Source organism: Phalangium opilio, unplaced genomic scaffold (genome assembly GCF_054372755.1).
Source record: "Phalangium opilio isolate 3A_F unplaced genomic scaffold, DU_Popi_V2 ptg000042l_1, whole genome shotgun sequence".
Lineage (NCBI taxonomy): Eukaryota > Metazoa > Arthropoda > Arachnida > Opiliones > Phalangiidae > Phalangium > Phalangium opilio.
Window position 1 is genome coordinate 2,445,521 of NW_028324166.1, and position 23,266 is coordinate 2,468,786.

The 23,266-nt window shown below is 41.0% G+C and overlaps 3 protein-coding genes across 3 annotated transcripts; 1 reads left to right on the top strand and 2 right to left on the bottom strand.

Annotated features, from left to right (window-relative positions):
* Nucleotides 1–1,531: 1,531 nt before the first annotated feature.
* dbo (Kelch-like protein diablo) lies at nt 1,532–11,089 on the top strand. The gene is made up of 8 exons (XM_089836281.1): nt 1,532–1,691; nt 1,860–2,161; nt 6,589–6,861; nt 8,316–8,685; nt 9,008–9,335; nt 9,402–9,535; nt 9,607–9,815; nt 10,547–11,089. The coding sequence occupies exons 2-8, from the start codon at nt 1,910–1,912 to the stop codon at nt 10,736–10,738; spliced, it is 1,758 nt and encodes a 585-aa protein (XP_089692407.1). The 5' UTR covers nt 1,532–1,691; nt 1,860–1,909; the 3' UTR covers nt 10,739–11,089.
* A 1,395-nt stretch (nt 11,090–12,484) lies between these two features.
* Nucleotides 12,485–18,344, bottom strand: LOC149678288 (centrosomal protein of 41 kDa B-like). Its single transcript, XM_089836282.1, has 10 exons — nt 18,196–18,344; nt 17,665–17,728; nt 17,491–17,597; nt 15,683–15,783; nt 15,437–15,618; nt 14,782–14,849; nt 14,425–14,539; nt 14,218–14,352; nt 13,108–13,170; nt 12,485–13,037 (listed from the first exon to the last, which is right to left on the bottom strand). The coding sequence occupies exons 1-10, from the start codon at nt 18,238–18,240 to the stop codon at nt 12,928–12,930; spliced, it is 990 nt and encodes a 329-aa protein (XP_089692408.1). The 5' UTR covers nt 18,241–18,344; the 3' UTR covers nt 12,485–12,927.
* A 3,129-nt stretch (nt 18,345–21,473) lies between these two features.
* Nucleotides 21,474–21,772, bottom strand: LOC149678289 (adipocyte plasma membrane-associated protein-like). Its single transcript, XM_089837033.1, has 2 exons — nt 21,629–21,772; nt 21,474–21,559 (listed from the first exon to the last, which is right to left on the bottom strand). Exons 1-2 carry the CDS (start codon nt 21,747–21,749, stop codon nt 21,474–21,476), a joined length of 207 nt encoding a protein of 68 aa, XP_089693159.1. The 5' UTR covers nt 21,750–21,772.
* Between the last annotated feature and the right edge of the window lie 1,494 nt (nt 21,773–23,266).

Genomic DNA, 23,266 nt, shown 5'->3' on the forward strand with positions numbered 1-23,266 from the left:
GGCTACATCAAGTGGACGATCACTGGAATCAAGGAGTCCAGGAACATAATCTTTAAACTCCACTTCCTTTGTGACAGAGGTTGGTGCGTATGTATAGTTGTTAAAGAATTTATAGCCAGAAGACTCAAGCTTTGTTACAACTTGATCATACGAATCTGATCCAAATATGCCTGCAATCAAGAGTTTTGGCTCGGAAGTAGAAGTTACTTCAAGGCTGCTCAACAGGTGGTTTACTCCAGCCATTTTACCAACTCTTATAGTTTGGCAACTCAATTTAACAAATCGTATATACTGAGGTTTTTATTTTCTGTAGCATGTACCGTTAAAGTTCTGTTTTCTTTCGTTTTTCCTTTTAAGGGCCTTTGGGAATGAAAATGAGACAATGGCTTAGAACTTCCTTTGCTTTGCTCACGAGTCACGCAGTGCGCAGTCACTCGAGTCTAGTTTCAAAGCCCACTCGATCACAATTGACAGACGCACGACTTATCGTCTGTGACAAAAGCAAGACAGGTCAAATTAAAAATATTTTTTTTTAAGGCGTAAATTTCTCCCTAAGCGGTACGGGGATCAGATTCCTTCGTGGTGTGTAGTGTAGATGAGTGCTTCTCAATTTTGACAATTTTCTTCAAGGTTCGCTTAAATTTGTTTCTGTTAATTAAAAAGGTTGCGTCGTGATGCGCGTGATCGAGTGGGCTATGGCTGTAGACGCCATGTAAAATGAGAAGCAAACGACGGTAAACGACCCTACGCCAACCAATCAGAGAAGACCTTTTTATTGAGGTCAAAGGTTTATAAAAAATAGATCCCACTCTAATTTCAACCACGGATGTGTATTGTAGAAGGAGTAGAGACTAGGCCTCTAGGGCCTAGACATAAGCGTACTAGTGCTCCACGCACAATTTTCGCGCATACTGAGCCAATGTAAACAATCTCTGACGTCACGTGTTTTAAAGAAGGCTTAATTCTTTGAATATTTTCCATATTATAATTAATATAAATAGAAATAATAGTAAAAATAAAAATTTAAATAAGATTTGCAAACCGTTGAGAAACTCCCGTCACTCGGACTCGATACACAAAAGACCGAGGCTTAACCCTCCTGAATGTTCGTAGCTCGCGGCCATCTTTATTGTTTACATTGGCTCGCCTAGGTTTGGAGGGAGGGTCAAAATTCATACCCCCTTTTTATGGACAAATAAGGTCTAGCTTTTTTTAGTAGAGGGGAAGCTACGAGTCTCTACTCCTACAATACAGCTCCGTGTTTCAACCTCACTTTGACAAAAACGAGAAAAACATACGGATTATTTATTTGTTTGGGTTTATTGAAGCGTGTTTTTCAATTAGGAAGGTTTACATTACAAATTTTATTTCGGTTGAATAATTTAATAATTTGCACAATTTTAACACCAATCCCTGAATTTATTTTGTAAAAGTTACAAGTAAATGATTCAAATATCGCGGCAACAAACCGAAACAAGGTTGCCAGCTAGTTTTAATGACTTACCATCTCACTACACCTACAATCGTTCATTGTGTCATTGCTCCACGTGTTATGATCTCATCTATGTGACACAGTGACTGACTGCAAAGCGAAAGTGTCGATTTCGAAGTGTTTTGGTGTTAAAATCTGAGTCAAAAACATTGTTTAGATAATAATGTGTCATAAAGAATGCAATATTTATAATTAAACCGTAAGTAATCGTAATTATTTCACGTTGTCGTTACTAAATCTCGGTATTGCAAATTATTAAATAACCTGTCCTAAATTGAAAAGAATCAAGGCTTAAGCTTTAGGTCATCAACAAACTTATTATTATTATTATTTAAAGCCCAAAACGCGTAAATATTTTTATTTACAGTTTTATTTAGTCGAATTTTATTGTGAATATCGTTCCGTTCCGTTAACCCCATGATGGGGGAGATTCTTCACCCCGAGCTCGACCGACCCGCGTCTCCGGCTCGCTTGGAGTATACGTCCGAGAAACATCCGAGGCACACATTAGAAGCTATTAATTTGCTCCGGAAGCATAGAGAGTTATGCGATGTGGTTCTCTTGGTGGGAGCTAGGAAGATATTCGCTCACAGGGTGATCCTCTCCGCCTGCTCGCCATACTTCCAAGCCATGTTTACTGGGGAACTTGTCGAAAGCAGACAGACTGAGGTAAGAGTAACGGCAGTTTCCCGAGCTTTGGTTGTATTACACTCTATTGCAGGGTTCATACAAACCTGGAAAAATCAGCGAAATAAATAATTGACAAAAACCTCATGGAAAATTCAGGGAAATTTCGAATTTCTAGTAAAATTCAGGGAAATCAGGGAAATTTGCGTCAAACAGGGGCCAAGTTATTAAGCAAAACGTATACAAACAACACCCTCCATAGGAATAGCATTACACTAAACTTTGGAGGCTCGTAACTCTGGTTCTACTAGAGATACGGGGATGTCCTTCGAGTATGTTATAGTCCAATTTGTCCCCCATCCAACCATACTAAAAACTCCGGGCTACGACAAACAGGGGCCGAGTAATTAAGCAAAACGTAAACAAACAAACCCTCCATAGGAAATGCATTAGACCCAACTTTGCAGGCTCATAACTCTGGTTCTACTAGAGATACGGGGATGTCCTTTGAGTATGTTATAGTCCAATTTGTCCCCCATCTAACCATACTAAAGACTTTGGGCTACGACAAACAGGGGCCGAGTAATTAAGCAAAACGTAAACAAACAAACCCTCCATAGGAAATGCATTAGACCCAACTTTGCAGGCTCATAACTCTGGTTCTACTAGAGATACGGGGATGTCCTTTGAGTATGTTATAGTCCAATTTGTCCCCCATCTAACCATACTAAAGACTTTGGGCTACGACAAACAGGGGCCGAGTAATTAAGCAAAACGTAAACAAACAAACCCTCCATAGGAAATGCATTAGACCCAACTTTGCAGGCTCATAACTCTGGTTCTACTAGAGATACGGGGATGTCCTTCGAGTATGTTATAGTCCAATTTGTCCCCCATCTAACCATACTAAAGACTTTGGGCTACGACAAACAGGGGCCGAGTAATTAAGCAAAACGTAAACAAACAAACCCTCCATAGGAAATGCATTAGACCCAACTTTGCAGGCTCATAACTCTGGTTCTACTAGAGATACGGGGATGTCCTTTGAGTATGTTATAGTCCAATTTGTCCCCCATCTAACCATACTAAAGACTTTGGGCTACGACAAACAGGGGCCGAGTAATTAAGCAAAACGTAAACAAACAAACCCTCCATAGGAAATGCATTAGACCCAACTTTGCAGGCTCATAACTCTGGTTCTACTAGAGATACGGGGATGTCCTTCGAGTATGTTATAGTCCAATTTGTCCCCCATCTAACCATACTAAAGACTTTGGGCTACGACAAACAGGGGCCGAGTAATTAAGCAAAACGTAAACAAACAAACCCTCCATAGGAAATGCATTAGACCCAACTTTGCAGGCTCATAACTCTGGTTCTACTAGAGATACGGGGATGTCCTTTGAGTATGTTATAGTCCAATTTGTCCCCCATCTAACCATACTAAAGACTTTGGGCTACGACAAACAGGGGCCGAGTAATTAAGCAAAACGTAAACAAACAAACCCTCCATAGGAAATGCATTAGACCCAACTTTGCAGGCTCATAACTCTGGTTCTACTAGAGATACGGGGATGTCCTTTGAGTATGTTATAGTCCAATTTGTCCCCCATCTAACCATACTAAAGACTTTGGGCTACGACAAACAGGGGCCGAGTAATTAAGCAAAACGTAAACAAACAAACCCTCCATAGGAAATGCATTAGACCCAACTTTGCAGGCTCATAACTCTGGTTCTACTAGAGATACGGGGATGTCCTTCGAGTATGTTATAGTCCAATTTGTCCCCCATCTAACCATACTAAAGACTTTGGGCTACGACAAACAGGGGCCGAGTAATTAAGCAAAACGTAAACAAACAAACCCTCCATAGGAAATGCATTAGACCCAACTTTGCAGGCTCATAACTCTGGTTCTACTAGAGATACGGGGATGTCCTTTGAGTATGTTATAGTCCAATTTGTCCCCCATCTAACCATACTAAAGACTTTGGGCTACGACAAACAGGGGCCGAGTAATTAAGCAAAACGTAAACAAACAAACCCTCCATAGGAAATGCATTAGACCCAACTTTGCAGGCTCATAACTCTGGTTCTACTAGAGATACGGGGATGTCCTTTGAGTATGTTAAAGTCCAATTTGTCCCCCATCCAACCATACTAAAAACTCCGGGCTACGACAAACAGGGGCCGAGTAATTAAGCAAAACGTAAACAAACAAACCCTCCATAGGAAATGCATTAGACCCAACTTTGCAGGCTCATAACTCTGGTTCTACTAGAGATACGGGGATGTCCTTCGAGTATGTTATAGTCCAATTTGTCCCCCATCTAACCATACTAAAGACTTTGGGCTACGACAAACAGGGGCCGAGTAATTAAGCAAAACGTAAACAAACAAACCCTCCATAGGAAATGCATTAGACCCAACTTTGCAGGCTCATAACTCTGGTTCTACTAGAGATACGGGGGTGTCCTTTGAGTATGTTATAGTCCAATTTGTCCCCCATCTAACCATACTAAAGACTTTGGGCTACGACAAACAGGGGCCGAGTAATTAAGCAAAACGTAAACAAACAAACCCTCCATAGGAAATGCATTAGACCCAACTTTGCAGGCTCATAACTCTGGTTCTACTAGAGATACGGGGATGTCCTTTGAGTATGTTATAGTCCAATTTGTCCCCCATCTAACCATACTAAAGACTTTGGGCTACGACAAACAGGGGCCGAGTAATTAAGCAAAACGTAAACAAACAAACCCTCCATAGGAAATGCATTAGACCCAACTTTGCAGGCTCATAACTCTGGTTCTACTAGAGATACGGGGATGTCCTTTGAGTATGTTATAGTCCAATTTGTCCCCCATCTAACCATACTAAAGACTTTGGGCTACGACAAACAGGGGCCGAGTAATTAAGCAAAACGTAAACAAACAAACCCTCCATAGGAAATGCATTAGACCCAACTTTGCAGGCTCATAACTCTGGTTCTACTAGAGATACGGGGATGTCCTTTGAGTATGTTATAGTCCAATTTGTCCCCCATCTAACCATACTAAAGACTTTGGGCTACGACAAACAGGGGCCGAGTAATTAAGCAAAACGTAAACAAACAAACCCTCCATAGGAAATGCATTAGACCCAACTTTGCAGGCTCATAACTCTGGTTCTACTAGAGATACGGGGATGTCCTTTGAGTATGTTATAGTCCAATTTGTCCCCCATCTAACCATACTAAAGACTTTGGGCTACGACAAACAGGGGCCGAGTAATTAAGCAAAACGTAAACAAACAAACCCTCCATAGGAAATGCATTAGACCCAACTTTGCAGGCTCATAACTCTGGTTCTACTAGAGATACGGGGATGTCCTTCGAGTATGTTATAGTCCAATTTGTCCCCCATCTAACCATACTAAAGACTTTGGGCTACGACAAACAGGGGCCGAGTAATTAAGCAAAACGTAAACAAACAAACCCTCCATAGGAAATGCATTAGACCCAACTTTGCAGGCTCATAACTCTGGTTCTACTAGAGATACGGGGATGTCCTTTGAGTATGTTATAGTCCAATTTGTCCCCCATCTAACCATACTAAAGACTTTGGGCTACGACAAACAGGGGCCAAGTAATTAAGCAAAACGTAAACAAACAAACCCTCCATAGGAAATGCATTAGACCCAACTTTGGAGGCTCGTAACTCTGGTTCTACTAGAGATACGGGGATGTCCTTCGAGTATGTTATAGTCCAATTTATCCCCCATCTAACCATACTAAAGACTTTGGGCTACGACAAACAGGGGCCGAGTAATTAAGCAAAACATAAACAAACAACCCCCTCCATAGGAATAGCATTACACTATACTTTGGAGGCTCATAACTCGGGCTCTACTAGAGATACGGGGATGTCCTTTGAGTATGTTATAGACCAATTTGTCCCCCATCCAACCATACTATAAACTTAGGGCTACGACAAACAGGGGCCGAGTAATTTAGCAAAACATAAACAAACAACCCCCTCCATAAGAATAGCATTACACTATACTTTGGAGGCTCATAACTCGGGCTCTACTAGAGATACGGGGATGTCCTTTGAGTATGTTATAGACCAATTTGTCCCCCATCCAACCATACTATAAACTTAGGGCTACGACAAACAGGGGCCGAGTAATTAAGCAAAACGTAAACATACAACCCCCTCCATAGGAATAGCGTTACACTTAACTTTGGAGGCTCGTAACTCTGGAAAATTCAGGGAAGTATGTGGGGAAAAACCCGGAAATCTCAGGGAAATTTGTTTTCCAAAAGTTGTATGAACCCTGAACACTCTATTGGCAAATAACATTGAGTGCGACTAGTCTATTCATTTCCATATTATTTACCGTTTAGAAATGGTTTTAGTTGACTTATTTTAGGCGAAATTTTGCAAGACATTTGTTTAGGCTTAAGTTTTAGTTGGTTTTATTTCACAGGTGACAATCCGTGACATAGACGAACACGCTATGGACATGTTAATAGAATTTGCGTACACGTCACACATTGTGGTGGAGGAATCGAATGTCCAAGTTCTTTTGCCAGCCGCGTGTTTGCTTCAAATGACAGAAATTCAAGAAGTTTGTTGTGACTTCCTTAAAAGACAGTTGGACCCGACTAATTGTCTGGGAATCAGGGCTTTTGCCGATACTCACTCTTGCCGAGAATTGTTAAGGATAGCTGACAAATTCACCCAACACAATTTTCAAGAGGTAATAATAGCGTGCATTGATTTACATGGTTACTGAAATATCACTAGAATCTCAAGCCAGCTCGGTCTCGCGACGGGTTGGAGCCGCCAGCTCGGTCTCGAGACGAGTTGGAACCGCCAGCTCGGTTTCGCGACGAGTTGGAGCCGCCAGCTCGGTTTCGCGACGAGTTGGAAGCGCCAGCTCGGTCCGGCGACGAGTTGGAAGCGCCAGCTAGGTCTCGAGACGAGTTGGAGCCGCCAGCTCGGTCTAGCGACGAGTTTGAGCCGCCAGCTCGATTTCGCGACGAGTTGGAGCCCCCAGCTCGATTTCGCGACGAGTTGGAGCCCCCAGCTCGATTTCGCGACGAGTTTGAGCCGCCAGCTCGTTCTGGCGACGAGTTGGAGCCCCCAGCTCGTTCTGGCGACGAGTTGAAGCCCCCAGCTCGTTCTGGCGACGAGTTGAAGCCCCCAGCTCGTTCTGGCGACGAGTTGAAGCCCCCAGCTCGTTCTGGCGACGAGTTGAAGCCCCCAGCTCGTTCTGGCGACGAGTTGAAGCCCCCAGCTCGTTCTGGCGACGAGTTGAAGCCCCCAGCTCGTTCTGGCGACGAGTTGAAGCCCCCAGCTCGTTCTGGCGACGAGTTGAAGCCCCCAGCTCGTTCTGGCGACGAGTTGAAGCCCCCAGCTCGTTCTGGCGACGAGTTGAAGCCCCCAGCTCGTTCTGGCGACGAGTTGAAGCCGCCAGCTCGTTCTGGCGACGAGTTGGAGGCGCCAGCTCGGTCTGACGACGAGTTGGAGGCGCCAGCTCGGTCTGGCGACGAGTTGGAGCCGCCAGCTCGGTCTGGCGACGAGTTGGAGCCGCCAGCTCGGTCTGGCGACGAGTTGGAGCCGCCAGCTCGGTCTGGCGACGAGTTGGAAGCGCCAGCTCGGTCTGACGACGAGTTGGAGCCGCCAGCTCGGTCTGACGACGAGTTGGAACCGCCAGCTCGGTCTGGCGACGAGTTGGAGCCGCCAGCTCGGTCTGACGACGAGTTGGAACCGCCAGCTCGGTCTGGCGACGAGTTGGAGCCGCCAGCTCGGTCTGGCGACGAGTTGGAGCCGCCAGCTCGGTCTGGCGACGAGTTGGAGCCGCCAGCTCGGTCTGGCGACGAGTTGGAGCCGCCAGCTCGGTCTGGCGACGAGTTGGAACCGCCAGCTCGGTCTCGCGACGAGTTGGAGCCGCCAGCTCGGTCTCGCGACGAGTTGGAACCGTCAGCTCGGTCTCGAGACGAGTTGGAACCGTCAGCTCGGTCTCGCGACGAGTTGGAACCGTCAGCTCGGTCTGGCGACGAGTTGGAGCCGCCAGCTCGGTCTGACGACGAGTTGGGGCCGCCAGCTCGGTCTGGCGACGAGTTGGAGCCACCAGCTCTGTCTGGGCGATGATTTTTTGGCTCATTGCGCCCCCGACACGTCAATATCAAACTTAAATAATCCTTCCAGGTTATGGAGAGTGAGGAATTTCTGTTACTTCCCGTTAACCAACTAATTGACATTATCTCGAGTGACGAATTAAACGTTCGAAGTGAAGAACAAGTCTTCAACGCTGTCATGGCATGGGTTAAATACAATGTATCGGAAAGGAGACAGCATTTAGCGCAGGTTTTGCAACACGTCAGACTTCCACTTTTATCGCCAAAATTCTTAGTCGGAACAGTCGGCTCGGATCTGCTCATTAAAAGTGACGAAGCGTGCCGAGATCTGGTTGACGAAGCCAAAAATTACCTTTTACTTCCGCAAGAAAGACCTCTTATGCAAGGTCCCAGAACCCGTCCACGAAAACCTGTTCGGAGAGGAGAAGTCCTATTTGCCGGTAAACTAATGGTTTTTCTCTGACATTATTCCAAAGCTTGGAGGGTTTCTAGTTTAATTAGCCTTATTCCTGATCAGCGCCACCTACCCATAGCGGCGACTTTGAGAACTACTGTAAGCGGCAAGCCAATCAGATGTCGCTAAAATCTGGTGACGTCACTGACTGGCACTCTCGGTGGGGGGTCTTACCAAAAATGACGTCACCAGATTTTAGCGACATCTGATTGGCTTGCCGCTTACAGTAGTTCTCAAAGTCACCGCTATGGGTAGATGGCGCTGATCAGGAATAAGGCTAATTGACTACACTAACCACACGTTTCCAGTTGGTGGTTGGTGCAGTGGTGACGCGATAGCCAGTGTCGAAAGGTACGACCCACAGACAAACGAATGGAGGATGGTAGCCCCCATGACCAAAAGACGATGCGGAGTGGGAGTCGCGGTCTTAAATGATCTAATGTATGCTGTTGGAGGTCACGATGGACAATCCTACTTAAACAGCATCGAACGTTACGATCCACAGACGAATCAATGGAGTAGCGATATTGCCCCAACAAGCTCTTGTCGAACCAGTGTCGGGGTGGCTGTGCTTGAAAATTATCTTTACGCTGTTGGTGGACAAGATGGAGTTTCTTGTCTAAACTTTGTAGAAAGGTTTGTAAGAAATCCTGCTCTGATTGGCTGAAACGAAGGTTGAAACGATAACCTTGCATTGTGCAGGTATGACCCTCAATCAAACAGATGGAGCAAGGTGGCTCCGATGAGTACAAAAAGACTAGGAGTTGCAGTTGCAGTTTTAGGTGGTTATTTATACGCTGTTGGAGGCTCTGATGGCACATCACCTCTTAACTCTGGTAATAGCTTGATTAGGAAAGCGGGGTGTGCTGTATGTGTCCCATGACGTAGAATGTTTTGTACTATTTAGTTGAAAGGTTCGATCCACGAAATAATCGTTGGGCGACAGTGGCTTCAATGGGAACGAGGAGGAAGCATCTAGGATGCGCTGTCTATAATAATATGATATACGCTGTAGGGGGAAGGGACGACACAACTGAATTGAGTAGTGCCGAGCGTTACAATCCTCAAACGAATCAATGGCAACCAATCGTAGCCATGACATCAAGACGGTCTGGGGTGAGTAACTACCAGCAGTATTTTCAAGGCTTTTATTATGGGAATGGTTTCAATGCAGTTGTTTCCCTTGGAGGGTCCGCGGCAAGGAAGTGAGGTTTACTAGGGAGGTGACACAACGGGTGTTGGGTGTTGGGGTCCTTTTACCCAGGATTCCTTTTGCTATTTTCAAAACCCATTATTAAAGGAAAGGGAGGCTCCGTTGATACCCCTTATAGATGGCTCTTCTGCTACACAGTGGCAAAGCTTGCTAAAGGCTAGTTAAGCCAAAGGCAGGAACCAATGGGAACTAGTGCATTAGTTCTGATTGGTTCCTGCCTTTGGCAAGGTAAAATTCGTGTCCAGAAGGTTAGCCAGGATGCTAGGGGTGATCATGGTTTCAATGCAATTGTTTCCCTTGGAGGGTCCGCGGCAAGGAAGTGAGGTTTACTTGGGAGGTGACACAACGGGTGTTGGGGTCCTTTTACCCAGGATTCCTTTTGCTGTTTTCAAAACCCATTATTAAAGGAAAGGGCGGTTCCGTTGATGCCCCTACACAGTGGCTAAGCTTGCTAAAGACTAGTTAAGCCAAAAGCAGGAACCAATGGGAACTAGTGCATTAGGTCTGATTGGTTCCTGCCTTTGGCAAGGTAAAATTCGTGTCCTGAAGGTTAGCCAGAATGCTAGGGGTGATCATGGAGCCGCGCTTTCCTTTAACGGTAGACCATTGTAAATTTTTCTGTGCCACTTGTCAGGTTGGTCTTGCCGTGGTGAATGGACTCTTGTACGCCGTTGGTGGTTTTGATGGCACAACTTACTTGAAGACAATCGAAGTTTTTGATCCTGAGCAAAATCAATGGCGTTTATGCGGTAGTATGAACTACCGACGTTTGGGAGGCGGGGTTGGAGTTGTCAGGTTACCGCAACACGAGACTCACTATTGGTGACATTAAGCCTCGGTTCTCCAACTCATTCCTAGTTCTCTACTTGGGAAGGGGGACAAACCGCGTCTACTATCTCTTTTTTCAAAAACGATATATGATTCATATGGAGGTGTGAATTTCAACCCTTGAACATCGGAGCGAGTCGAAAGGGGTCGCAAAAGGACACAGTGTATATTGACTACGTTTTAATGTGACGACAATTTCTAAACTTTTATTTTGAACGAATTGACCAAAGTTCTAACGTAATGTTAATTTATAATATTATTAATTAATTAAGGAGGTTATATTATAATTCCAGTATCATCATAGAAAAGTTTAATAATAAAATTAACAGTTCCCGTATACATTTAAAAATGTATTTGTGTTCTACTGTGAACATACATGATAATGTAATTGGAATATTGCTTCAATGTGAATCTTCATACTTCCAATTTCAAGTAAGGCTCGAAATATATATAGAGGTATCTCGGTTGTGACGTCGGTGCTTTGGTAAAACGTCACATATTTAAGTATTTGTGTTCTGCTGTGAACATATATGATCATGCAATTCGAATACTGCTTGTGAATCGTCATACTTCCGACTTCCAAGTAAGGCCCGAAATATATAGACAGCACCTACTTAGGTAAAACGTTACAGGCTTAGCTTTGGCAGTGGGCTACCATGTATGGTACAACCACTTTTATGGGCAAATAGCACGAAAGCAGTCTATTTCGAGGATAGTGAGAATTTTTGTTGACTGTGAGGATAGTGAGCGTTTTTGTTGGCCGAGATGATAGTAAGCGTTTTTGTTGACTGTGAGGATAGTGAGCGTTTTTGTTGGCCGAGATGATAGTAAGCGTTTTTGTTGGCTGTGAGGATAGTGAGCGTTTTTGTTGGCCGAGATGATAGTAAGCGTTTTTGTTGACTGTGAGGATAGTGAGCGTTTTTGTTGGCTGTGAGGATAGTGAACATTTTTGTTGGCTGTGAGGATAGTGAACATTTTTGTTGGCTGTGAGGATAGTGAACATTTTTGTTGGCTGTGAGGATAGTGAGCGTTTTTGTTGGCTGTGAGGATAGTGAGCGTTTTTGTTGGCTGTGAGGATAGTGAGCGTTTTTGTTGGCTGTGAGGATAGTGAGCGTTTTTGTTGGCTGTGAGGATAGTGAGCATAGTTGGCTGAGAGGATAGTAAGCGTTTTTGTTGGCTGTGAGGATAGTGAGAATTTTTGTTGGTTGTGAGGATAGTGAGAATTTTTGTTGGTTGTGAGGATAGTGAGAATTTTTGTTGGCTGTGAGAATAGTGAGCGGTTTTGTTGGCTGTGAGGATAGTAAGCGTTTTTGTTAGCTGAGAGGATAGTAAGCATTTTTGTTGGTTGTGAGGATAGTGAGCATTTTTGTTGGCTGTGAGAATAGTGAGCATTGTTGTTGGCTGTGAGAATAGTGAGCATTGTTGTTGGCTGTGAGAATAGTGAGCATTGTTGTTGGCTGTGAGAATAGTGAGCATTGTTGTTGGCTGTGAGAATAGTGAGCATTGTTGTTGGCTGTGAGAATAGTGAGCATTGTTGTTGGTTGTGAGAATAGTGAGCATTGTTGTCGGTTGTGAGAATAGTGAGCATTGTATTTGTTGGCTGAGAGGATAGTAAGCATTCTTGTTGGCTGTGAGAATAGTGAGCGTTGTTGTTGGCTGTGAGGATAGTAAGTATTTTTGTTGGCTGTGAGGATAGTAAGCATTTTTATTGGGTGTGATGATAGTAAGCATTTTTGTTGGTACATTTTAATTACTTTTAATCAATTTATTGCTTCATTGTTTGTAAATGGTATATTTTACACAATAATCAACGTGAATAATTGAGGTTTAATTAATAATATAAGTGGTAACTCTTAAAATTTAAAAGGGTTAAAATAATAAATACTACACAGCTAGCAACCATATAGATAACTTATACACATGGAGGCTTCAGACTATTTACACCAGGAAGCCTGGCTACCTGAAGGACAGAAACCAACCCGTCTGCTTATGTCCGCCGGCTAGCCAGGAATTCTAGTGTAAATGGTATGAATCCTCCATGTATGCGAACTATCTATTGAGATCAGCGAAAACAAATGCAAAACAACGATGGACCGAGGTCTAGATACTCGATACTCTAAAAGTGGGACACAATATTGTTCAATTAAAATCAAGTCTTGTAACGTTATTGCATTGATGTAACTTGTTTCACTTCCATGGTTTAACTCTCCCACTATGAGTTGCCATTGCGGACCTTGTGATACTTTGTTTCGTTTGAGCTGTAGATGCCCTACTCTGGTATCCTGATACAGATTGACCTTTGATATTAAGTTTAGATAGAAGCATTAGTGTCCAGTGACTCTTGAGTTTCAGTTAAAAAGTACTGACCATTAGCACTTTGTGACGACATGGTAACAATTTCAGTTAACTGAGACTGAAGACTTTCAACAAGTAAAATTACCATTAAGGAAATTCATGTGGTAAGTAATGTAATTAGCTGTGTGCACAGTGTTTGAAACTATGTTTACCCTAGCCTATAGAGTGCTGTCAGAAGCGCCAGTGTGACGTCACCCATGCTGTTTTCCCATAAAGAAAAAACGGTAACTGTCATGGCCGCCCATTGCTAAAGGCAGACTCGTGACGTTTAACCTTGGATCTGACGTCACAACTGACAGCACTCTATAAGACTAAGCGCGACACATACCGTTGGATTTTCACGCGCCGAGACATAAAAGGGACTGTAAAGAAGGCATTGGCTGGTGGGTAAAAATTATTGAAATACGTCACAGGCACCACTTGACGCCAAGAACCAAAGACTCCATATAGGAGCTCATCAGCTTAGGCCATACAATAGAGTACAAGTTTCTTTGAACCAGATCTTTCCTTAGTCACGTGTCTATGACGTATTTCCAAATATTTAACAACTCGCTTTTGCCTTAATTGGCCATATTCCTGATCAACGCCACCGAGGCGTAGCGGCGACTTTTGGAACTATAGTAATACGGTAGCCAATTACAGGTGGCGCTGGAGTCGATGTACTCTGATGGAGATCCGTTATTTTCTATGTTTTGATTATTACCGCGTCAACTTCAAAAAACATGTTTTAACTAATTATTAATTATTAAGCTAATAATCTCCAAATAGACCAAAATCGAATGAAAACTTACTCCGAAAGTCTTATTTCATAATATTAGACAGAATAAGAAAGGTAAAATCAACTTTTAATACTTTTGAAATCATATCGCTTGTTAAGCCTTGGCTATTCACATGATTCAGAAAGATCAACAAAACATAGAAAATAACGGATCTCCATCAGAGTCCATCGACTCCACCGCCACCTGTAATTGGCTACCGTATTATTATAGTTCCAAAAGTCGCCGCTACGCCTCGATGGCGTTGATCAGGAATAAGGCCAATTCCTTACTGTTCCTCACTCTTACAACCTAATACCCATTTTGACATCTGTTTTTAAATAAACAGGAGCTTGTGAAAGGATATCACGTGAAGTTAAAACTTCAGTCGCATTTGTACTTGTAAGTTGACCATAACGACTATGAGACTGAGCGGAGAATTGCCGCGGTGTACCCTTAATGATAAGTCCCTCCATGAACTTTGATGTAGCGAGTTTCAAACCTGAAGAAGAATACATCGCAATTACGTGTCATTTTAGGCCTAAAGCGTTTAGTTTAAGGAATAGTATATAACCTCCTGTTAAGACAAATATGTTATCATAGCCTCTCTGCGTTAAAGTTGTTGCCACCCTAGAAGATATCGATTCATCTTCATCGTATATCACAATGATGTTTAAGGGCACATTTTTCTATCCCGCAATGTTAAGGAATGTCAACGAAATTTAAGCAAAGCGCAGGTCCAGTGGATCCCCTACAAGTTGACTTTCCTCCTGAACTCCGCGGATTTAGGTTGACCAAGGCTAATGGGTGGAGTTTTAAGCCCCGCCCACTAGCCTTCGCCAAGCTAAACCTGCTGAGTTCGCAAGGAAAGTCAACTTATAGGGAATCCACTTGACCCGCGCTTTGCTTTCAAACTATAGAGAAAGGATACGTATAAAAGTAAATCTCTGCTTTCGTAATTACATGTCCTGCTTAACATTGGAGCTGGATAATTTTTAGCTGTAATCAGTAATTAGTATTTGTAATTAATAATCGAAGGGAGACCAGCCATTTGAGATAATTATATGATTAGTTCATAAGATATGTTTCATGAGTTTGTCACTGGTAACTTAGAAACTGGAGCTTGTCATGAAGTGACGTAGGTCATAGATTCTTATAAAGCGACGCCTGGTGAGCAGACTTAGAAATAAGGATAATTTTTAAACTAGTCTTTGGGACCAGTGACCCCCTAGTGTCCTAAATAATAAACTGGTCTCCGGAGTGGTCCCAGCCTTTATTCTCCTATAGATTTGCAATTAATAAACTGGTCCCGAGGACCAGTAATCCCCACTTTTTGAATTAAAAAACTAGTAAAAGCAATTAATAAACTGGTTTTGGATCAGAGGAAGTGTGCTATTTCTAAGTCTGCTGGTGAGGCGATGCTGTCAAAGGCTTAGTAATGCAGACTAAATAGGACCTAGATGGACTGCTAAACCGAGTGTAGTCCATTCTCGCTTGTCATTCTTGAACTAGCTAAGTAGTGTCGTACATGGAACGTATCTTATAAACTTATGCCGTAATACACGAATTCTTTAATTCTTTTATACCGGTAATGATATGTGAAGCTTCAAATAGATCAGGATCCCTGACGTCTAACAAGAGATAAGGAGGTAGTTTAAGGTTTACATCCTGATGCAGAGAGCTTAAGGCGTTATTGTTCTGATGTTTCTCAGACTTCTGATTATCACTGCCACTTTTTAGGTCAAGCTCTCCAAAACCACTTAAAACACTGCGAATTTAAGTCATTTTATAGAACATCAATTTCTCGGTCAAACTCCTTGAAATCAGCTAACCTATTTGATTTTGGAGATTGAACTTCAACTTGTTTCTTTGGCTGTAAACGTTCGTTGGTTGATTTGTTTTGTTCTAAATCTTCTTTAGCAACCTCAACCATCTATACAGATTACAGATATAATGGTATTAAAGTAGACAGACTACCCTTAAATCAACCTTATCAAAGGCTTAACGCGATATTTTTTAACTTGCCAAGGGTTAAAGCGATAGTTTTGCTAAGGCTTAAAGCGATAGTTTTGCTAAGGCTTAAAGCGATATTTTTTAACTTTGCCAAGGCTTAAAGCGATAGTTTTTAACTTTGCCTAGCTTAGCTTAAAGCGATAGTTTAACTTTGCCAAGGCATAGCCCACTTGATCACGCACGCTGGCTGCACGCGCTCTAGAAGCCCATCCAAACGATTTTTTTACATGTTAACTCGCGAATGCTTCGCGTCACATAGGTTCGGTCAGGGATGCTTGATATATCGACACTCTATAGGGATCGGCCTCTTCCTATACCCGTAATGTTAAAAAAAGGGGCAAGTTTTTGAGGCTGACGACAGCGCCATCTGAATTGCGGGAGCATCGTAACTATGTGATGATTCGTCTGCTAGTACTGAGAGGCCTATAAAAGTTTGAAAACAACGATGAGGAGAGTTATGTTCGTAATTAAAACATGAACGAAAACAACGAGAAGCTTATTTATTTGTCTGAAATTTCAAGTTATTTCAGTGAGTAGTAGCTAATTAATATTAAACGTAGTATAAATAGGTGAATGTTTTCTTTTTAGTGTTGAATTTTAACAAGTTTTCTGTTAAGGAAACTTAAAAAGGGATAATCTTGGATATTTTACTTTGCTCCACAGTTAGGAACGGAACAAAAAGTTCCAGGCATTTTAAAAAAAAAATATTTTAATTTACAAATAGTTTTCAGTTTAAAAGAGTGAAAAGGTATGGAAAAGGCAATTTTGAGATAACTCGTTGAAATTGCGCGGCCAATCTTTCGTAATTTGCGCCTTTTTTATTTCAACCAATCAGTAAATCATTTTCTTCCCGCCTTTGAATTTCTCGTGACTTGACGTCATGAATATAGTTACGCTGCTCCCCGACACCAGGCGTCCGATTTTTGAGACGGCTCGCTTTTTTACCCCACCTTTTGTCAAGAGAGGCCGATCCCTATAGAGTGTCGATATATCAAGCATCCCTGGTTCGGTCTAAACTTTCAAACCCGTGTCTGGTTTTAACATGGGCGTGCGTCTATGGGAGGGGACCAGTTTTTTCAACGTTTTTGACAATATTAGTGCATCTACTGGTTCAAATCTCTTGAATTTTTAATGAGACGTGTATTGAAAGGTTTGATATTATCCTGTAAAATTTCAAGTCTTCAGCTATAATAGTTTTTTTTTATAAAAAATAAAAATCATCACATTGAAGGATTTATTTCTCTACTATGTGATGATTTTTATTTTTTATAAAAAAAACTACTATAGCTGAAGATTTTAAATTTTGCAGGATAATATCAAACCTTTGAATACACGTCTCATTAAAAATTCAAGAGATTTGAACCAGTAGATGCATTAATATTGTCAAAAACGTTGAAAAAACTGGTCCCCTCCCATAGACGCCCATGTTAAAACCAGACGGGTTTGAAAGTTTAGACCGAACCTATGTTATTCTCATTCTTAGGGTCGATTGAGCGGGCTTCTATAGCGCGTGCAGCCAGCGTGATCAAGTGGGCTATGGTCAAGGCTTAAAGCGATAGTTTAACTTTGCCAAGGCTTAACGAAATATTTTAAACTGACGAATCAGAATTAATAATATAATTTTTACCAAAGCAACAAATGTAGAAAGACGTATTCTTTTAAATATTTCATCTTGTCTCTGGTGTTTTTGCGCGTCTTTCACGCGTTGAGGCACTTGTGATCTGCTATTCATTCCTATTGCAAAAAGCACTTAAATTTTGACCTCTAATTTCAAGAGTTAAACTAAAAGGTTAAAACATACCAGTGTTGACCACTGGCTTTACATTTCTAAATCTTGGGTTCTCAGGAATTCGTTTTTTAAGCGCCTACAGTCGGAAAGTAAATAACATTTAGATAAACCAGAAGTATATAATACTTCTCTTCGAGAGAAGTGTACCACAAAGCGGGGTAAGTGTAACGTCATTCTTCCCAACATAGGAACATTTAGAGTAAGGTTACTAAACCGAATCACATACACGATAAATAGTTCCCTCATCATTACTCTATTAGCGATTAACTATTTGGCAAGACGCACTTGTGGATTTTTGTCCCAGCCACGTCAAGACAATCAAGGTTTGTGGGTTGATAGCTGGGGATTTAGTACCAAACAATTATAGAATTCACCTTACGGTGCGATGCCCATTTGTAGTTTGATGAGCGGGAAAGCAAACTTAAAGGGTGAACTTGGGAAGTATGACGTTACATAACTGAAGTATTAAGAGGATACAGAGTGTCATCCTTCTATTATCCCCTTCTGGATAAACGTATTTTTTTCATCTTAAAATCTACGTACATCATCGAAATTTGTTCTTTTCTTGGCTGTAGAAACTGAAGACATTGACTAATTTAATGGAATTTCAAAATATGTTAAAATCAAAATCGTTGAGGTCTCTCTCTCTAGTGACAGTTAACTAGAACCTCTAGCAGAAGACGCTTGAGCTTCACGCATGGCTTGATTGGCTTCAGCATAGAGAATATTATAGTATTCTAATGTCTATGGTTCGAAGACCATGGAGTAAGATTACACGTGAGGAGTGGAAATGGAAGTCAACGACTTTTTATTCGTTATGATTTATTTATTTATTTATTTAAACTGTTTATGTTTTGGGTTATTGCTCACGTAATGTGAAGTCGCACTGAACCTACGACTACTTTGGTTACCGGTACAGGCTGAGAAAATTCTCAATAGTTAATGGTGAAAAGAAAACTCCAGAAAATAATGGGAACTTAATGTTGTGTACTTGTGAAATTTTTTTACTAGTGTCATAGGTTTATAAGATATATGAACTTATGCTTGTGGTTTTAAAAACATATCCCAACTAAGACGACTCACAGAAATTTATTATTTTCATATACAAAATTATAAATAGACGCCAGCGCAGTTAATTATTATGTGGCTCTAATTGACTTGGGCCATCTGTATTAGCATAAGTTGATAAGATATGTTCCATAAGTTTGCAACTGGTTACTGAGAGCTTGTCATGAAGTGAAGCAGGTCATAGATTCAAGGTAAAGCGACGCCTGGTGACTGGGCGCTGTCAAAGGCTTAGTACAGACTAAATAGGAAAATGGACTGCAAAACCGAGTATAGTCGTTCTTGAACTAACTCTCAGTAACTCTAGCATTACGAACTATAGGTAGTGTCATATTTATGGATCATATCTTATAAACTTATGGTATTATTATGGCTTTATTTTTAAAACGAAATTATTCGTAACTGATCCAAAGTACAACTGTCCATTGAAGTCTAACACTTGCGACAACGTGCAAGGTAGATTTCCACTTGGAATAATTATTTGTTTCGTCACACCATACTCGTCAATCTCCATGGCCACGCACTGTAAAATTAAAAAGAGAAACCGTGCAACTTTCGTAAAAAGGGGTTTTAAAAATTAGTTTTAGGAAATATTTAAAAATAATAATGAATAACACATAAGAGCCTTCACAAACCAACTTTAGAACATCACAACTAAATGGTTTAAGTCCATAAAGCTTAATAATGTATTTTAGTATTACTATTACCAGAAGGGGATAATAGAAGAAGGATGACACTCTGTATCCTCTTAATGCTTTAGTTAACGTCATTCTTCCCAGGCTCCCCCTTTTAGTTTGCTTTCCCGCTCATCAAACTACAAATGGGCATCGCACCGTAAGATGAATTCAATAGTTGTTTGGCACTAAATCCCCAGCAATCATCCCACAAACCTCGTCTTGACGTGGGACAAAATGCTCAAGCGCGTCTTACCAAATATTTAAACGCTAATAGAGTAATGATGAGGGAACTATTTATCGTGTATGTGATTCGGTTTAGTAACCTTGCTCTAAGTGTTCCGATGTTGGGAAGAGTGACGTTACACTCACCCAGCTTTGTGGTACACTTCTCTCGAAGAGAAGTATTATATACTTCTGCTATTACCTCCAAATATTGTTCGTTTGTCAGTGTAACAGATCGTGTAACAGGAACCCAATAACCGCCATTGGAACTCGGTCGTATACTATCCGGTGATCCCGGTGTCTTTGTTAGAACACTCAATGTGCCAGCATTAGGTCCCTTCAAAATGTACCTGAAAGAATAGGGAGTAAGATATGTATAAATACTAACGTATTATGGATTGCAAAGAATCCCAACTAGGCCAAAGGCTCTCCACCAAATACGCGTTACACCATCAGAGGTGAAGGGTGACAGGGTCTCTCAATCGAGTCGAAATTCGGAAATAGCTTGGTCACGTGGGGAAAACGAACTATACTGGTGGGTTTGAAATTTTGCTCATGCGCAGAGAGAGAAAAAATACGAATTTCCCTTTCACTCACAAGGTCGGGGGATTACAAGTCATATTTTCTCTGCTGAACATGGGAATTCATGTTCGAACTTCATGAAGACCTGATTTTGTTATTTTCTATACATATTATTATTAAAACTTATCCGAAATATTTTTCTGAAGTGTTTGAGCCATTTAGGTTAGTATATTAGCGGTGAATTTTACCTAGAAACTTTTGATTTCATATTTTCAGATATCAGTAAATAGTCACGGTTTTTTGATAGTTGAATCCCGTTGCAAAAATACAGATTGCGAACTAGTATCTCTTCTTTCTTCGTTTTCAAATTATATTTGATAACCCTGAAAGTGTACAATTTGATTAAAATAAAGAAATCTTGAAACTACAATAGGTTGCTAAAATTAAGTTCATAAGATGTTCCATAAGTATTACACTACATATACTTCGTAACGCTAGTCACTTACAGCTCGAGAATTGAAGATATACACTCGGTGGTTAATTTTGCAGGACTTCGATCTTCCTATTTAGTCTGCATTACTAAGCCTTTGACAGCGCCCCACCAAGAGTCTAATCTATGATGTTTCACCGACGTCACTTCATGACAAGCTCCAGTTTGTAACCAATGACAAACTTATGGAACATATCTTATGAACTTATATCGTCAAATGCGAATTTCCTTTCTTCAAAAAAATTAAAACTTTTGTACTAACATTCCCGTGTCATCCGTGTAGCCGATCCGCTTAACTTTTACAATTCCTGTCTCATTATATTCTTGAGTTACGGAAGCGATGTAAAGCGTTTGAGACGAGACATCCATGTCAACGTCGTCCAAGAACGGGTACTTAAGATTGCCATATTCATCGTAAGAGGAAAACAATTCATTCGATGCATCTTTAAGGGAAAGATGAATGTGTTTTGTAAAACCAAATTACTTCTTGGTACGCAACATGTAGTGTCTTACAATTATTACATGTCTTCAAATCGATCGAATAGACTCCGTTGAAAGTATCTACCGCTAGAAGAACTCCGTCAAATACTCGTATTCCCAAAAACCGCCGAATGGGATTTCTACCCCTGGCTTAAAAACCAATAAAAACCGGTCAAATGATGGAATACAGGGCTGTCCTAAAATTCCTATACATCCCTATATTTTTGAACCTCTCCTATATTATCCTAATGATCACTGAATCTAAACAGAACTAGAAGCTTTTCACTCTCTTGTAGATGGCTAATGAATTTCATTCAAAAATGACTAGCAACACTTGTCTGCACACTATGCAGCATTATATTATATTAGATACCTATTTCGGGTAGTGTGGTTATTGATGTGTCGTTAAATTTGACAATTCGACCGTCGCCAGTGCCAGCGTAAAAATATCCTGTGATAAATGTTCAAATAAATAAATTTTCTCAGCAAATTGATTATTTAGTTGTAAAGCAATCTCTACCATCGTATTCCGCCATAGATTCCGGCTTTGGAATTTTGCCATTTAGTAATTTGTTGCTGTTAACCAATTTCACTTTCTCAGTGTCTAACTTTGACGCGAATGGACCCGCTTGCCGAAGCATTGAATCGAAAACGCTGTTATTGAAAATAATTTGTTATTTATTTATCATTTGCGTGATTCTGTTAGTGCTGTGCGAGTACTTGATCAGAGACTCGAAAATGTTACGAGTACTAAACCTAGGCTCGATAAATACTCAAACCTGCTTTTGGAAGGACTATAACTCTGTAAATGGGAGGTAAATACTCGGAACAAATTTTCCATTTACTCGATACTCGATTCGAGTTCTCGAGACTCTGCCAGATATAGTGGTCGGCATTTGGATAGGATAATATCTGTTTGTTTTATCTTTATTCATAATTTGAAATTATCCACGGGAAGTCTATGATTAATGCAATGTAATCACGAATAATTATCGGATTATTATTCATGAATAACTGATTAACCAAAATTCTGTGGATTATCTTGTCCAAACGCCGACCACTAGCCAGATACTCGAAAAGAGAAATTTTCCATACTCGAGACTCGACTCGAAACCAAAAATTCAAGGCTCGCACAGCCCAAGATTTTAGGGGCTGGCGTAGTTTTTCTGCTTGTTTACAGGGAAAGGTACTCAAACATCGTTACACATTTTGATCGCCTTTGAGAAAATAGCGTTCAATATATATTTTTGCCAACAATACCTGAAGGTATCTGATTGACTGTAGACCTGATTAGCATTGGAAATGAAAAGTACTAGAGTTAATATATATAGAAACATATTTTAACGGTTTGACTGAGCTCGCGATGCGAACTGAACTTCTTGCTTAATGCAAGTCTCGGCTGTTGTTTAGTTTCAACAAATAAACACCACTAGATGCTTCCTCAGTCCGCTAAGCCTAACAAAGGGTAGTTTTAGGACCTCCCTCATGGGTTAATTCTGATTGGTTCCTACCACTGGCGGGGTCAAATTGCTATGTAGAAGCGACACAGCCTACATTCTATATTTAATAATTATGTACAAAATGAATTTAAATATTACTTTGAACTTTGTACTTGTAAATTTATTAATTTAGTTATATAGTACAATTTGTTCAACTACAGCTGAAGAACGCTGTAATATTTAATATGGATTTATTTTAAAAACAAATTCATTAGAATTTGAACCGAAGTATAAGTGGCCATTAACATCTGTCACTTGCGTTAACGAGCAAGGCAGATTGCCATTTGGAATGAGAATTTGTTTCGTGGAACCATATTCATCAATCTCCATGGCCACGCACTGTAAATTCCAAAGTACTAGACCTATTAAACTAATGACATAATTCAGTTGACTTCACAAAACTTTTAAGCCTTCTTACCTCCAAGTATTGTTCTCTTGTCAACGTTACAGATCTTGTAACAGCAACCCAATAACCGCCATTGGAACTCGGTCGTACATTATCCGGCAATCCCGGTGTTTTTTGTTAGAACACTCAATTTGCCAGCATTAGGTCCAGTCAAAATGTACCTGAAAAAAAAAGGAACGTGAACTATAGCTTGGAAAGGTTGACTTATACATTGAGATTCAACCGAAATATTGTGATTATTCGCAATGTGGTT

Bases quoted from the DNA above. Each gene is read 5' to 3' on its own strand.
- LOC149678288 (XM_089836282.1), bottom strand. From the start codon at position 18,240: ATGTCTTCAGTTTCTACAGCCAAGAAAAGAACAAATTTCGATGAT. The intron at 15,784-17,490 runs GTAAAAATTATA...TAATCTGTATAG, and splicing joins TTTCTACATTTGTTGCTTTG to ATGGTTGAGGTTGCTAAAGA. The intron at 15,619-15,682 runs GTTAGCTGATTT...TTAAATTCGCAG, and splicing joins CAATCTCCAAAATCAAATAG to TGTTTTAAGTGGTTTTGGAG.
- LOC149678289 (XM_089837033.1), bottom strand. From the start codon at position 21,749: ATGCTTCGGCAAGCGGGTCCATTCGCGTCAAAGTTAGACACTGAGAAA. The intron at 21,560-21,628 runs GTAGAGATTGCT...CATTTATCACAG, and splicing joins ATCTATGGCGGAATACGATG to GATATTTTTACGCTGGCACT.
- dbo (XM_089836281.1), top strand. From the start codon at position 1,910: ATGATGGGGGAGATTCTTCACCCCGAGCTCGACCGACCCGCGTCTCCG. The intron at 6,862-8,315 runs GTAATAATAGCG...TAATCCTTCCAG, and splicing joins CCCAACACAATTTTCAAGAG to GTTATGGAGAGTGAGGAATT. The intron at 9,536-9,606 runs GTAATAGCTTGA...TGTACTATTTAG, and splicing joins CACATCACCTCTTAACTCTG to TTGAAAGGTTCGATCCACGA.